Below are 15,449 nucleotides of genomic sequence, written 5' to 3'. Positions count from 1 at the left end.
AGTTTGATAAAGGTTAATTCCAACAGCGATCAGTCGTCAACATCCCAACCGTGCCGTTGGGATGTTGATGACTGATTGCTCATGTTTTTGTAGTTTATACCCACCAAAAACAACTGATGTTTAACTAAGAAAAGCCCTTAAAAGCAAAGTAGCAGCCTTTAGAATAGAATAGAATAGAAAGGTATTTAATTGTCCCACAGTGGGGAAATTCAGGTTTACCATCAGCAGACAGCAAATTTACAACGTCACAATAGAATACTGTACAGTTATTTAGTTGGAAAAGTGTCCCTTTTTTCATCCTTTAAATGTATAATTTTGTGGTAGGATTGGAAAAGATCACTGACCAATCTGAAACTGTGAAGGATTAAATTTCTAGGTCAATATTATAAATTAGAAAATGTAAATTTTCTCCCCTTGAACAAATATAATTTTAAAAGATTTGTCTATTTCTGCTGTGTCTTTTTGACACAACACAGGTTTTTTTTTTTTTTGTTCTTTAGGCTGAAAACTAGCATTCCCACAATTCTTCACATTTATCCTCTAGAAGAAACCAAATTTCATTATGATCTTTTAAAATTATTGTTAATAAAGTTTCGTTTCTGTCCTTGTTTTTATTCCAATAAGACGTGTTTGGAAGTCAGGATAAAAATGTATCCTCAGCTGAAAGTTATGGTCAAATTTCTGCAAAGGCCTGTCACAAAACCTGAGATTCATCCTCTTCTAGTTAAATGTTTACAGTATGCCTAGTTAGTTTCTAAATCTTTTTTTAACAATCATCTTGTAGGTGAATTAATTACAATAGTGTCTCTCTGACAGACCGATTGTGACATGTTTCCTCCATAAATCATTTGGTCCGGGTCTGGCTCCATCCATCTTCAGATAGACTGTCTATTTCTGATCATTTTTAGAAAAAAGCAATTATTCGCCAATTTATCAGCAGCCTCATAATATCAGTCAATCTCTAAATATGTGTCAATTACCAACAAGAAGCACACTTAGGTGTCCAGAACATGTATAGAAGGACAGGACCTGCAGGTCACAAGTTAAACAGACGTAATTTACACAAACTTCTAACATTTTGCCTGAAATTAGTTTATATTTTTTATAAAATCGCAACGATATACTGCCAGAGATTTAAAACCTGTTATTTAGACCATGAATTTATTGCAAAACCATCTAGGTCGATGGTTTGTTTTCTTCCTGCAGTTTTTTTTTTATTATTATTTTACAGTTTGCAGATTTTTTAAGCTGTTTTTATTCAGTAAAGGAAAACCAGCAGAACCTGCAACACCCTGAACTGTAACAACAGTACCAACCTGGTGCTCATGCATCATGCTGGTACTGTTGAAGTTACCAATGTCGCCGCTGATGACAACAGGCTTGTATAAAGTGATCAGGAGGATTTATTTCTGCTACAATAACCTGCAGAAGTAATAGACATATAAAAATAATACTTAAAGTGATTTTTAAGTAGTTTTTGGCCAAAGGAAATGGAGAAGGTAATGGTAATGGAGAAGAAACAGATGAGTGTAAACAAGTCACGGAACCGCTGGGATTTTTTTTTTTTTTTTACCCTAATATGCGTTTGTTACTTTTCCATCCTCTTCTAGCTGCAGCGGATTTCCAACGACATGGAAACTTTAAATCAGAATAGTTTTTTCTTTTGTTTTTTTTTTCGTTCTGATGTTGCTATTTGGTTTTTGCTGAAACTCTGCAGAAAAAAGGAGCCCAAAAAGAGACACATCTGTTCCACGTTTTCTCGTCTTAATGTCCCGCTGTGCGATTGTGAATCTATAATGTCAGACTGCCACAGAGTTATGGATCAGCACAAATCCGTTTATAGCAACCTCCAGAATCTGAGCCCGGGAAAAAAAAAATCCTCTCAGGAATAGTTTAAGTCTTACATCAAATGTCATGAAGATTTAAGAAGAAAGAGTTGTTTTTTTATGTGTGATTACATGTGTGTTTATTGTGTTTCTGCAGGACAATATTTGTCCCCACATATTTCTTAAGCCATGGATATACAAGCATTTTATCTTTTTCAGGGAAAGAACCCTTCACTGTGGATTTTTCACAAGTGTTATTAGCAGATAATCTCCTTTGCTGCAGATTATCTGCTTGTTTTAGGTCCTTGTAGCGTAGCTCCTTTGTTGAAGGAGGAGACCATGGAGGAGGAGTGTTTAAATGTCAAACTTGTTTTCTGTTGTGTTGACTTTCAGCCTGGGACTTCTGTCCCTTCGCCGCCACCTCTCGGTGTCCCCTCTCGCCTGTTGGCTTATTGGTTATATCCGTCTCACATAAAGATGTGTTGTCTGTATCTCTTTTTTTTCCAGGATGCAGCTTCAAATTTGAGCAAACAAATGTGAAAGAGCATAAATCTAGTTGAGATCCATTTGAAAATCCTTGGAAATTGAATCAAGAAGGGTAAATTGCTAAAAAAAAAAAAAAAAAAAAAGGACGTTAGAGACTCTCTTGTTTAAACTGGCTGCAGCTTTGAATTGCAAAACATCAACTAGTACCAAAAGAGTCACGCTAAGGTTCATTAGTTACAGTACTTTGCGAAATATTCATGTCCATCACACTTTTCAGCATTTTCTCACCGTAGAACCACCAAATTCAAGGTGTTTTATAGGGATTTTATGTGATGGACCAACACAGAATACAAATAAAATCTACAAATTGTGCGTAAATCTCCTAAATATTCAATAAACATAGTCTATTTGTAAGTAATTTATATCAGGATAAATCATCAAATATCAATTCAAACCGTTTTTCACAAGACTTTTGCCGTCCACCTGAACCGGCGGGGTTGGCAATGGCAGCCAAGAGGCCGATGGTAACTTTGTAGGAGCTGCAGAGATCCACAGCTCAGGTGGGCGACTTTGCTGACAGGACAACTATTAATCGTGCCCTCCATTAATATGGCCTTTTTTTTTTAAAAATCTGGACTTTATGAAAGTGTGGCAAGAGGAAAGCCGTCGTTGACAGAAAATCGCTAAAAATCCTGTTTGTAGTTTGCCAAAATCCTTATTGGAGACACATCAAGCTTGTGGAAGAAGGTTCTCTGATCTGATGAGATCAGAACTGAACGTTTTAGTCTGCTCAAAACATGAGAGAGGCAGAATCATGCTGTGGGGATGTTTCTTTTCCTCAACATCCACCTTTTGGTCAAATCAAATTAAATACTCGTTGAACACAAGTCTGGGAATGTAAACGGACAAAATCTTAAAAAAGTTAAGTTGGTTGAACACTTCGCTGAGAAACTGTCCAATCAGCACCTTCTAACTGGGTTTATTAACAGCCTTTATAGAAATGTTTAAAAACATTTATTTTCCCATGACAAAGCTGCATCTTTACATTAACAAGATGCGAAGCTGTAGTTCCCAGCATGCTTTGGCACAGTCATGCCTTTCACATACCGTCACTGGGTTTTTTTTTCTTGTGGCATCAGTCAAAAACTGCTGCTGAATGACAACTGGTTACCTTTTTGGTCTTTCGACCGAGAGTTAAAGATCCTGACTGCTTATTAGATTTAGTTTTTTTTTTTTTTTTTTTTTTTTTTTTTTAAGAGAAAACAGAAGTGGGCTTCAGCCCTTTTTCTGACAAAAACACCTGATCTGTGCTCCGGAGCTGATTCAGCTCATGAGATGAAAAGTGGAAGTGTTTGATGATGGTGATGATTTTAAAGGAGGGTTAGATAATGGATGTGGATTGAAGTATGTGTTTGTGTCTGGGTAAAACCTGGGCTCAGTCAGCTGGAGGGGGGGGGCGCTCTTAGATGGCAGTTTTCTACATATCAAAGACTGTCTCACACGTCCCATCCCCAACCCTCGACCTCCCACCGTGTTTATGTTGGTGCTTCTTCTACGTCAGCTCTGTGCTGGCACACAGCTGCTAGCAGCGCATACTCTGTTTTTTTTTTTTTTTACAGCCATATTAGTGCATCACATCATCATGTTTGTACACATTTTTACTGATTTAAGACTTTATACAAGCACAGCCTTTAAAAAAACATACAGCTAAATGAGTCTCCCACGTAAGAAAGGGTAATCCAAAGAACCTGGGAGGTAAATCTGGAAACCGATTTTACAAGTGCCTCACTTTTAAAACAACAAAACGTTTACCTGTAAAGCTAAAATCCACCTCCTGCTCCCGTCTCTCCCTCTGCTGTGCCACGGCAGGCAGAGCCAGCCGGTCTACCCTGCCCTGTCCCCTTGTGGATTCAGGCAGCCCTACTCCTCCAGTCTCCCCAGCGCATCGTCCTACTCCAGGTACTGCATCCTGCCGGCCGGACCGAGCCAGGAAGAAATAAGAACAAAAAAAAAAAATGTAACAAGCCGTGCTACGCAACAGCAAGCTCCTGTTTACAGCACATCAGGAAAAAAAAAAAAACACACACCCGAGCAGGACTTTTCCACTTGTTGGGGCAAAACCATCAGAGTTTCATCGGGACTGTTTCTGTTATTTTCCTTTTATATTAATCGGTGTGCTGTAAACGGGATGAGCTCAGCATTTCGCCAAAGCAGGCCAAGTCGAGCTGAGCCAAGCCAAGCTAATCGCTGCTCCTACTTGATGAAAAGCATAATGAAAACCGCTGTTCTGCTGCTTTAAGCTCTGTGTTTTTATTTGTGTCTGTTTCTCATCTCCGACCTCAAAACCGCCGCAACAGAAGGCTATACCTACACGCTTCACATGCTTTAGGGTTAAAATTTCACCCGTTTTAAATATATACCTCGTCAGAGGTCTCTGCATAGACACGCCGGATATAAGGGCTTGCTTAAAACAAGGGGACGCTCTGTCTTTGCCGGAGCCACAGAGATGAGGCCTCAGCGTTTAATAGGGTTTGTTTTAGAAATGCTTTATATCTGACGTGTGGTTTTATCACACCGGTGGTCTCATCTCAATAACAAATCATTTTAAAGCCCGTATTACAACATTAGAAACTGGTTTGTGCACTCTTTTTTTTCCCCAAGTAGTACCTGAATTTAACTGTCAAATGCACTTTTTAGCAGCACAGCACCGTGACGAAAATTCAGCAACATGCTTATTGTTTTTTTTTTTCTTTGACCAAGATGCTTCTGTAGCTGCCAGCTCTTGATGCTTGACGCTGTTTGGATGTTGTTGTGCTGTTTCTTTTGTTTGTGGTACGTCAGGACATCTGCTGCTCTTTTGCACAGGATTTTTTAAAAGAAATAATAAGAAATCTGGTTATTTGTGCACTGTGTAAAATGTAAAAAGTTGTTCCATCAACTTTTAGCAAAAAAAAAAAATACTTTGGCGCCCTCTTGTGGTGACAAATGTTGAAACCACAGCTGCATACTTAGCATGATATATTTTTATATATTACATTATGAATTACAATTTTATTATAATTGAATATCTAACATTGTAGTTATATAATATTAATGTATCATTACCTATTTAATACCTTTATGTATATTAAATTTTTTCTTTTAGTCACTCATCCTGTGTGCCTGTTAAAGTACAATATTTAGGCACCAAAAAGCTATTAAAAGTTGAACTTTTACCAGCTTTGACTCAATATATTTACATTTTATGATGCAAAATCCAATTTGGACCTCAGATTATGCTTTTTCTGCTTTCAGGCTCAATGCTTAGCAAGAAGTGCCTCTCTGTTTTGACGTTCACCGTGCTCTCCACCCATCAGAGTTGATGCATCTCTCTGAGCCTCACTTGTTGCTGTTTCTTCTCGTCTCCCCTGTCTGTCTCAACACCACCAGGTTCCCACACTCTTTGATGCTCGGGCCGTCGGGCGTTCATCCTACAGGGATCCCCCACCCGGCCATAGTGCCCTCTTCAGGAAAACAGGAGCATGATCAGTACGACAGAGGCATGTACATGTAAGTCATTTCCTTCATCACAACCATGGCACTCACTCAATCTGCTTAAATCTCCATCGCTCCTGGTGTTTATATTTTTGCGGGTGTTCTCGCTTCTTTAGGAAGCCGCAGGTGGAGGTCAAACGGGAGAAGGAGCCCAAGAAACCGGTCATTAAGAAGCCCCTGAACGCCTTCATGCTCTACATGAAGGAAATGAGGGCGAAGGTTATCGCTGAGTGCACGTTAAAGGAGAGCGCTGCTATCAATCAGATTCTGGGACGAAGGGTGAGAGACGCACACACTTTGCCATTTCTAAGCTTATATCTGCTGGGGAACAAATATGCCGTGTTATTCGTGAATATTTATGCATCTGCTTTCTTTTCTATTAACTCAACGTTCTAATATTCTGAGCAGAGGTTTCTTCCTGTTTCCCCATAGTCAAAGAAGTTTTCTTCCTGTTGAAAGTAAAAAGTGTCTGGTTGAAGTGTTGACAGGATCAAACCCTCATTTTGTTTGGGATCTTCCTTTCTGTGTGTGTCCAGTGGCACGCTCTGACCCGGGAGGAGCAGGCCAAGTACTACGAGTTGGCCCGAAAAGAGAGACAGCTCCACATGCAGCTCTACCCGACCTGGTCTGCTAGGGACAACTACGTAAGCAGACCTTGTTTTTCCCCTCCTATTCCACCCCCTCCTAACCGTATTTTCCCTCCTCTAACTCCGGTTCACTGCTGCTAAACGAACGTATTCAATACAAAGAGCTGATTTTTTTTTTTTTTTTTTTTTCAAAGCAAAAGAAAAAAAAAAACGTAAACAGGAAAGCGTTGAAGTTCCTCCCTTTTGTTGTGCAGAATTGTTAACCAAAGTGATGAATTTTTTGCATTTCGGTTTGCGGTCAGAACAACCATTAGAGAAAAGATGTCAGCGGGTTGCCATGGTTGTAGCGACGGTGGAGGAAATGAAAGTTAAATACTTAAATCCTCGTAGATATTGGTGTTTACATTGTAGAAGTTTTTCGTTTTAGTTTCTAACAATTATTAATTCATACAAAGTGTTTGAAAAGGCGTGTCACTGTTACTGAGCTATACCTACTGTTTATATTGTACCTACTGCATGGAGGGTTGTTTAATATTTATACACTGCTTGGGTCTGAAAATGTGAAAAAAGGCTCATATAGTTTGTCAAAGCGTGGGATTTGATTTGATCTTTTTCCCAGTTTGGTTAAATGTGGTTAAAACGAAACAATTTGAAAAATGTTGGAGTTTCCAGACTCTGTTTTTTATTTTACCATCAGAAACATACAAAACTGATTTTCTGAAAAATCAAACTGTTTTTACACTGGTTTATGTTAAATTGTGTCCTTTTATCTCTGGTTTGCTTCATCACATCTTGACTTGTTTTTGTTTAGCTGACTGAACCTGCAGATAAATGCAGTGTCGTTCCAAAAGTCATTTTGCTTTTTAAACCTATTTAGAAAGGTTTTCGTCAACTTGCAATTCGTTGAATCTCTATTTTTTATTTCTGCAAAGAAAATATCACAGATTACAAACTGTGCATGAAATATTTTATAGATTTAATGTAGTGGGGGTGGTTTTGTCCCAGGGAAGTTGTTGTGTTACAGATTTTGTAACTCTTCTAACCCAAGTTTGCACATTTTCTTGTGCTGAGATATCCTGAATTTTACAAAAACTGGAGCCAAGTGAAAAATTTCATTCTGGAAAAGTATGGTAAAACTAACATGGACATTTTATAGGAGCTATTTTTCCAAAACTAAAATAAAAACAATCAAGAAGCAAGTAAATGTTACTGTTTGTTCTCCGAATGATGTCTGCTTCAATTAGATTTTCAATAGATTTCATTAGTTTTTCTACTTTAATACATCATTTGATAAATCCTCGTAGATTTTCACTAAAAAGGGGGAGGTTTTACACTTTAATAAGTTAATATCTGATATTTCTAAAACAGAAGAGACACTTCCTATTCATTTTCAGACCCCAATGAACAACAGTTCTTTAAGTTTTAGTGATGAAGTACAAATCATTGGATAAACAGATTTTTTTCATTCTTGTTTCATTTTAAAAAAAGATTAAAAAAAAGATGGCGAAGGCACACCATGAGCAGCTCAATAGGCCCAAGTGTTTGATTTGAAGAAATATCTTATTCGCTGAATTTTATTGACGCCTTTGCCCGCAACACCAAAGTGAAATGTTACATAGATAGCTCCTGTGTGGTGCATGCAGGTGTTTTATTTTTATTTTTTTAAAGTTCAATGTTTTGGGGGTTGTGCTGAATCTGGGCTGCTGTGTGCCTCTGACTTCTCAGTTTGCTGTTGAACTCTTGCAGGAGGCGGGCCTTAGCGGGGTCGCAGGGGAAAAGAGTAAAGCTGATTGGGTAGGGACTCGTCTAATGATGGATTTATACCTCTGTGGTGTGGGGTAAAAAAAAAAAAAAAAAAGTGTTTGAGAAGCTGCATGAGAGGGGAGGGGGTTGTGGGTATTTCTGTGCAAAGTTTGCATGCACCTTCCAAAGAAATCTTTAATGACGCACACGCTCGAAGCATCACGAACAGCATGTGAACCACCACAGGCACACAACAGACCCATCTGATTGGTCAGCTATGGATGCTCTTTACAAACTCTTGCCTCATTTCTGTACTACTAAAACTCTCCAGCACACAGAGGTATAAATCAGCCCCCCCCCCCCCCTTTTTTTCAACTAACAGAGAGCAGGGCTGCATGGCTGGCCTCGCTGCATCAGTTTATTTATCCTCTTGAGTTTCATTTCAAGCACTAGACCTGTATGTGATTTTATTTCAAAAGTCCTACTGTTGTTTGTTTATTTCAGAAAAAAAGCTAATTCTGCTGGACTTTGACCAGTTTCTTCATACTTCTCTTCCAAAAAAGTCAGACTTTCTTGCAATATTTTTATGTAACCTTGACATTTCTTTTTGCCCTGAAAGCTTTCTGACTCGTTTTCTGTCATGTCCCTAAAGTTAACCATTACACCTTATTACACAGATAAAAATAATTAATTATCAGGGAGTGGACAAGTGGGGTACAAAATAAATGTATGTCCTCAGAATGACTGTATAACAGCGGAGCTGTGTCTGAAAGTAAAGACCTAAACACAGGAACTGAGACATGCATCGTCCTTTGCTTGATGCTCTGCTATATGCAAAGATTTTGGTTCATTTCTCCTTAGGAATCTCCTTCCTGAGGCTACAATCCTATTTTATTTCTGCTAATTTGTGTTGTATTTGTTTTGTTTTTTATTAATTGATCTGTATAAAAATGTTGAAATTGCTTCCTGGTATGCTAGAGGCCGCTGGAACCAGTTTAGTTTTAAGTTTTCTGTTATGCATCAACACAACACTGGTCCATCCTCCTGAGATTAGAAGCCTTTTTCCTTACTGAATGATTCATAGCTCAGAGTTAGTAACTTTTGCAGCTCAACATCGCTTCACAGTAAGATTCAATTCAATTACATTTTATTTATATAGCGCCAATTCATGAAACATGTCATCTCAAGGCACTTTACAAAGTCAAATTCAATCATATTATACAGATTGGGTAAGATTATACAGATTGGTCAAAAATATCATATATAAGGGAACCAGTTGATTGCATCAAAGTCCCGACAAGCAGCATTCACTCCAGGAGAAGCGTAGAGCCACAGGGAGAGTCGTCTGCATTGTCCATTGCTTTGCAGCAATCCCTCATACTGAGCAAGCATGAAGCGACAGTGGAAAGAAAAACTCCCCATTAACGGGAAGGAAAAACCTCTAGCAGAACCGGGCTCAGTATGAACGGTCATCTGCCTCAAGCGACTGGGGTTACAGAAGACAGAGCAGAGACACAACAAGAGAGACAAACAAGCACAGAAGCACACATTGATCTAGTAATCTGTTCTACATTAGATGGTAGTAGCAGGTGTGCCGTCTTCCCTCGATGATGTCACAGCTAACAGAACGTCAGACCAGGTGAACCTACTATGAAGAGAAAAAGAGAGAGAACAAAAAGTTAAAAGCTGAAATGACGACAAGCAATGCAGAACTGGAGAACAGTGGAAATCAGTAGAGTGAGAAAAATAGATCCTGATGTCCTACAGTAGCCTAAACCTATAGCAGCATAACTATAGAGGTAGCTCAGGGTAACATGAGCTACTCTAACTATAAGCTTTGTCAAAAAGGATAACATTACAAAACTATTAAAGGAAAACAAACCAGAACTGTAAGCAGTTAAGAAAGCGAGCCAATAACTCCCACCTCACAGCACACTTACCTAACTGCACCCCACCAGGTTTACACCTTCTGTCCCAGAAATATAGAAGAATAAGAAGAAAAAAAACATTTTATGGAAGAAATATCTGGGGAATCTGCATTGAAGTTCCCCACTGCTTCACAACACCTTAAGGAACGTATTAGCTCCTTGTTTTTAGCACCCCCTGGTGTTCAATCTGCACTGATTTTTTAATTCACTAGCTTGCCAGTTTCCAAAAAGAATAAAATCTCTTTATAAAAGTAAGAGGCACAATAAAGCGTTGGGGAAGTTTCACTCCCACTTTGACAACCGATGGTTTAAAATAGTTTTCTGTATTCGACTCACAATCGATTGTGGGAAAATTTGGTTTTATGACTCTTACAAAAACTATCTAGGTCGCCTAGAGTTATTGTGGTTCATTCAGGGGACATAATCTGTTACAAGGCACCATCTTATCTAGATTTTGTGTTCTTAATGTATCGTTAACCCTCTTGTAATGAATGAAGATGGGTGAGAACCAGGGTAATGTGGGTTTTTTACTATTGTTCCTGCTAAGAGTTTTACAAGCTGAAGACAATCAACCTTTTTTTTATTATTAGGACATAAAAATTAGTCTAAACAAGAGAAAATAAAAGCATGAACAATCGTTTACAAATCTTATTCATTTTAACTGTTTCTTCTGAGCAGGAGTTTAAAACTATGGTTTAAATGTTTTCCAGGTTTCACACAAACAGTTAAATTGTTCCTAAAAAAAGGTCAGGTCGTGGATGGAAAATGAGCCAAAAAGCACCCAAAATCAGAGGCCAAAACTTGCCTGAAGAATTTCTGATTAACTTCCGATTAAAATTTACAAAAAAAGTCAGCTCAGAAAAAAAATGTAATGAAATGAGGGCTGACTAATGACGTTTTTCAGAGTAGGAGCATTAGATGATGCTCATTAGCGTCCAGGTTTTAGAACAAAAAAGCCCAAATCCCACCCAAACGAACATTATTTGTACTCCTAGACTCAAAAATCCCCTCGTGTTATGCATGAGCTGCTGGTGAATTACATCTGGTGGATTATTGACCCGAGAGCATGCATGTCTGGGACTAAAGTGTAACCTGATGTGTGCGGAGAGAAACCTCCCCCTGCAGTCACTGGACCTAGAAGCGCGACATGAAGAGAAGCTCCGCATCTCACCCCCACACGTGTAGAGGGTTTCTCCTGCAAGTCAGAGAGCATGCTTAAAAAACCTCCATACCCGCCGCTGTATGCACACACGCCCACACCTACACACAAGAGGAGCTTCATTTGCAAGATGAATTGTTGTAAACCACACAGACGATGCTGAGAGCGAGGCGTGGAGGGCAGACGTCGGGGCGTAGGCGGTAGATTCCTTTACCCACATCCTTCATCTCACCCAAATACGAGGCCTCGATTCACCATCAGCAGATCTGTGTGAAGAGCTCTGATGTTTACCTCAGCAGTTATTAATACATGACAGCGAAGCCCGGGCCTACAGACACTGAGAAACATGGGCAGAAATATCACGATTTATTTTCTGAGTGATAAAAAAAAAAAGCAGAGATGTTCTAAAAAAAAGCTTTTATTTTAGAACGCTTGTGGAAACTTCAAGTTTTGCATGAATCTATGTTGTAGTGACTGAAGCGGTGCAGTAGACTCTCTTGTTTCTCTTTCTTTCTTTAGTTTTGCTTCTTCATGGCAAAAAAAAAAAACAATCTGGTTGCTTGTTGTATCTTTTATTTATTTCAAAATGGAGCGACACTTCTGCAAGTTTATACATTTATACCCCGCCTTGCAAATGTACTAATACTCCTTAAACGTCTTCTTGTTTTGTTGTGGAAAACAAACTTCAGTGTTTTGCTTTTTGATTTTACACGATGGACCAACACAAAGTGAAGGGAAAGGAAAAGAAAGCATGCTTTAGAATTTTATTAATCACATAAATATTTGAAAAGTGTGGCATGTATTTATTTTCTGGCCCTTAGAAGACACCTTATTAGGAATTAGAGCCAGTTTGTCCCTGGGGGCGACGTTGACAGGCCAAATGAGACTAAAATTTAGATTTTTACCGCTACAGGTGGTGAAAAACTTGTACCCATCAGGAAAAAAAAGCATTATGGTGTGGGGATGTGTTTCTTCAGCAGCACAGGGAAGCGCAGAGTTGATGGGAAGATGGATGCTAAATACAGGACACAGTGGGGCAGAGGTTCACCCTTTAGCAGGAAAACAACCCTAAGCATTTATGCAAATAAAATTGTTTATAATTTAAGCATATTCATACATTCAATTTAGTTAAGGAACCGTGATAAAACTTAAATACTGATGTTCATGGATGCTGTCCATCCAATCAGTTCGAGGGGATATTTTCTTTGTCTAGTTGTGCAAAGACTTGCAGGTGGAGCTGCAGAAAAGGGTGGTTCTGTCAACCGTTAAGTCAGGGTGGGCTGAATACTCTGCCTCGCTAGGGCTGCGCAACACGTCTCACAATTTTATCTTGTTTATCGTGGTATCAGTGTGCGCTACATCAGTATTGTTGTCCCAGTCCTGCAGCAGAGCACAATGCATCTATAATGTTCTGCCTGCCAGTAACATTTGTTGTCATGTTTGTCAGCTAAAATATTTTATTTATAATAGAGCAATGTTGTTAGAAAGAAAATAATTTGTTTATTTCATTATCTGAATCAACTACCTGGGTGTTGTGTGTTTGCGATAAAGTAAAAGCAGAAACAACAGGAACCATGTAGACTTAATTATTCTTAATTTTTCACAAGCCATGTTGCCATTATGACATTTATCAATTTAAGAGCAAATCACCTGTTTTCCTTGTATTGTGCACCCCTAACCCACAGCACATTTATTTTTTTTGGTGATTATTATTATTATTTTCCTTCTACTTTGTGTTGGTCTCTCACATGGAATCCCAGTAAATAAACATTGAGGTTTGTGGTTAGACAAAATATATATAAAAAAAAATGTATTGTATTAATTTTAAATGATCTGTACCCTGCATTTATGGTCATTTTGCTCATGTTTTACTTTAATCTTGTTTTTTTTTATATACTCTGTTTTATTATTTTTATCTGTGTAAGTTACCTGGTTAAAGTTAACCACCCCCTTACATTTTTCAAATTTAATACAGTGAACTGAAACATCTAGTATAGGTGCCAAAATTATAAACTTTTGCCAACTTAATTTTACATTTAAACTGGAAAAATATAATAGTGGGAAGTGTCTTTTGGTTGCAACAGCCGGAAGTTTGTGGGGGAGTAGTAATCTTTGGATACTTTAGATAACCTACTTGAAAATCTTCAAATTTAAAGTTGTGCAAACAAAAACCTTTGCAGCACAAACTTGGGAGACGATTTTTGGTTTGTGCTGGGTAATGGTGAAGGTCCTTGTCGACCCTTGATCACCTACATTAAACATTTTCCAAATATCTTTAAAGTGACAACGATTAAAAACAAAGATTTTGCTGCTGCATAAACGTTTGAAGACCCTGAACGCAATTTGCTTTGGTGTGAAACATGCTATGCACAAAAATCTTTTATTTACCTAAAAGTGTTTTAATACTTCAGCAATGCTACAGTTCCTTGCTAAAGTGTTGCCCTCCCTTGGCTTTTTACCCATTTTGTTGCATTAAAACCTATAATTTCAAGTTTTTTTTAAAAAAAAATCTTATTTCATGGGATGGACCTGCACACAGGTGCAATGAAGGATCAAGTGTCACATGATCAATATAAACACACCTTTTCTGAAAGGTCCCAGAGGCTGCAGTACCACTAATTACCATGAAGACCAAAGAGCTCTCCAAACAAGTCAGGGACAGAGTTGTTGAGAAGAACAAGTCAGGGTGGCATTATAGAAAAATATCCAAAAATATATCTTTGATGCTCCCCTGGAGACCAGCAGAGACCAAAAGGTAACTCTGGAGGAGCTGCAGAGCTCCTCAGCAGAGACTGGAGGATCTGTCCATGGGATCACAATAAGCCGTGCGCTCCATAGAGCTGGGCTTCATGGAAGAGTGACCAGAAAAGAGCCATTACTTAGTGTTAGAAATAAGAAGGCATATTTTGAGTTTGCCAAAAGGCACGTAAGCAGCTTCCTAAATGTATGGAGGAAGGTTCTCTGGTCACATGAGACTAAAATCAAACTCCAGCCACTCTTCAGCAGGGACTGGGAAACTGGTCCGAATTGAGGGAAAGATGGATGGTGCTAAATAAAAAGGATATTCTGGAGCAGAACCTGTTAGCCTGCCAGTGATTTGAAGCTGGAACAGAGGTTCACCTTCCAGCAGGACAATGACCCCAAACACAGCTAAAGCAACACTCCAGTGGTTTAAGGGGGAATATTGACACGTGTTGGAATGGCCTAGTCAAAGTCCAGACTTCAGTCCAACTCAGAATCTGTGACTTGAAAAATCGTTGTTCACAAGCTAAAACCATCCAACATGAAGAAGCTGGAGCATTTTAGCCTTGAGGAATGGGTAAAGATCCCAGTGGCAAGATGAGGCGAGCTAATAGATAGTGATTAAAAGTGACTTTCAGCTGTAATTGCTGTAAAAAGTCGCTCTACAAAGTACTGACTGACTTTAGGGGGTGAGGGGGTTCAGTTATGCACGACGAATAACACATTTTTTAAGTAGTTACCATATTCTGTAAATGAAATGGTGCAAACTGGCAAACAATTTATTTTAATTCCAGGTTGTGAGGCAACAAAACATGACAAATGCCAAGGGGGGTTAATAACAAAACCTTCAGCTATCTTTTCATGAGTAATTCGAATACATGTTCACATGATGCATTTTAACTGTAGTTTTTTTCTTACAAAAAAGATCATAATCTGATATTTTCATTGAGCTGAAAACAAACAAAATTAACTTGATATATCTGGGGCATTTTTTTTTCTGTGTGTTTCTGCCACAGGGCAAGAAGAAAAGGAGAAAAAGGGAGAAGCAGCAGGACTCCAACACAGGTAAACATCCTCAGAAATGTATTTTCTGCTGACAAATGACCAGGGTCACAAGTGCTGCGTGTGTCAGAACATGGAGGGAAAAGTCAAACGTGCGTTGGCGCTCTGAGGCGTTGCATCGCTGCTTGGTCTTTGAGGCAGGATGTGTCTCTAACGTCAAACCACGCACCCACTCTCCTTTCCATGTAACCTGAATTAGAAAAGTCCGCACACATCCCAGAGTGCGGATGTTGAAGACCGAAGACGATCGTCTCTGTCAGACTCTTTGTCTTTATGGTTCTGGGTTTTCTTTACTTATTTGCCCTGTAAAAGTGCAGCACATTGGTACAATTCCTCACTGGAGGCTTTAAAGGAGAAAAATGATGTGCTCGTTAACTAAAGC

The 15,449-nt window shown here is 38.8% G+C and overlaps 1 protein-coding gene and 1 long non-coding RNA gene across 13 annotated transcripts in view; one reads left to right on the top strand and one right to left on the bottom strand.

The window, feature by feature from the left end:
• Window positions 1-5,759, bottom strand: part of LOC110366519 — a 32,200-nt gene extending 26,441 nt beyond the window's left edge. Inside the window, exons 1-2 of the long non-coding RNA XR_002426749.2 lie at window positions 5,650-5,759; window positions 4,125-4,281 (exon numbers count right to left, since the gene is read on the bottom strand). This is a non-coding gene — a long non-coding RNA (uncharacterized LOC110366519). The remainder of the gene's footprint in view (window positions 1-4,124; window positions 4,282-5,649) is intronic.
• The window catches only part of tcf7 (transcription factor 7), an 87,385-nt gene that overhangs the window by 64,828 nt on the left and 7,108 nt on the right, over window positions 1-15,449 (top strand). For 5 of the 12 annotated variants that reach the window (XM_036142852.1, XM_036142851.1, XM_036142861.1 and 2 more), the window contains exons 6-11: window positions 4,182-4,271; window positions 5,742-5,861; window positions 5,963-6,125; window positions 6,383-6,490; window positions 8,180-8,227; window positions 15,022-15,070. In XM_036142852.1, coding sequence (XP_035998745.1) covers window positions 4,182-4,271; window positions 5,742-5,861; window positions 5,963-6,125; window positions 6,383-6,490; window positions 8,180-8,227; window positions 15,022-15,070 — 578 coding nt within the window. The remainder of the gene's footprint in view (window positions 1-4,181; window positions 4,272-5,741; window positions 5,862-5,962; window positions 6,126-6,382; window positions 6,491-8,179; window positions 8,228-15,021; window positions 15,071-15,449) is intronic. The other 7 variants (XM_036142855.1, XM_036142853.1, XM_036142862.1 and 4 more) reach the window with 3 other exon arrangements.

Source organism: Fundulus heteroclitus, chromosome 11, assembly GCF_011125445.2.
Source record: "Fundulus heteroclitus isolate FHET01 chromosome 11, MU-UCD_Fhet_4.1, whole genome shotgun sequence".
In the NCBI taxonomy this organism is placed as follows: domain Eukaryota; kingdom Metazoa; phylum Chordata; class Actinopteri; order Cyprinodontiformes; family Fundulidae; genus Fundulus; species Fundulus heteroclitus.
Note: the sequence above shows the minus strand (reverse complement) of the source record. Positions and strands in the feature narration are given on the sequence as shown.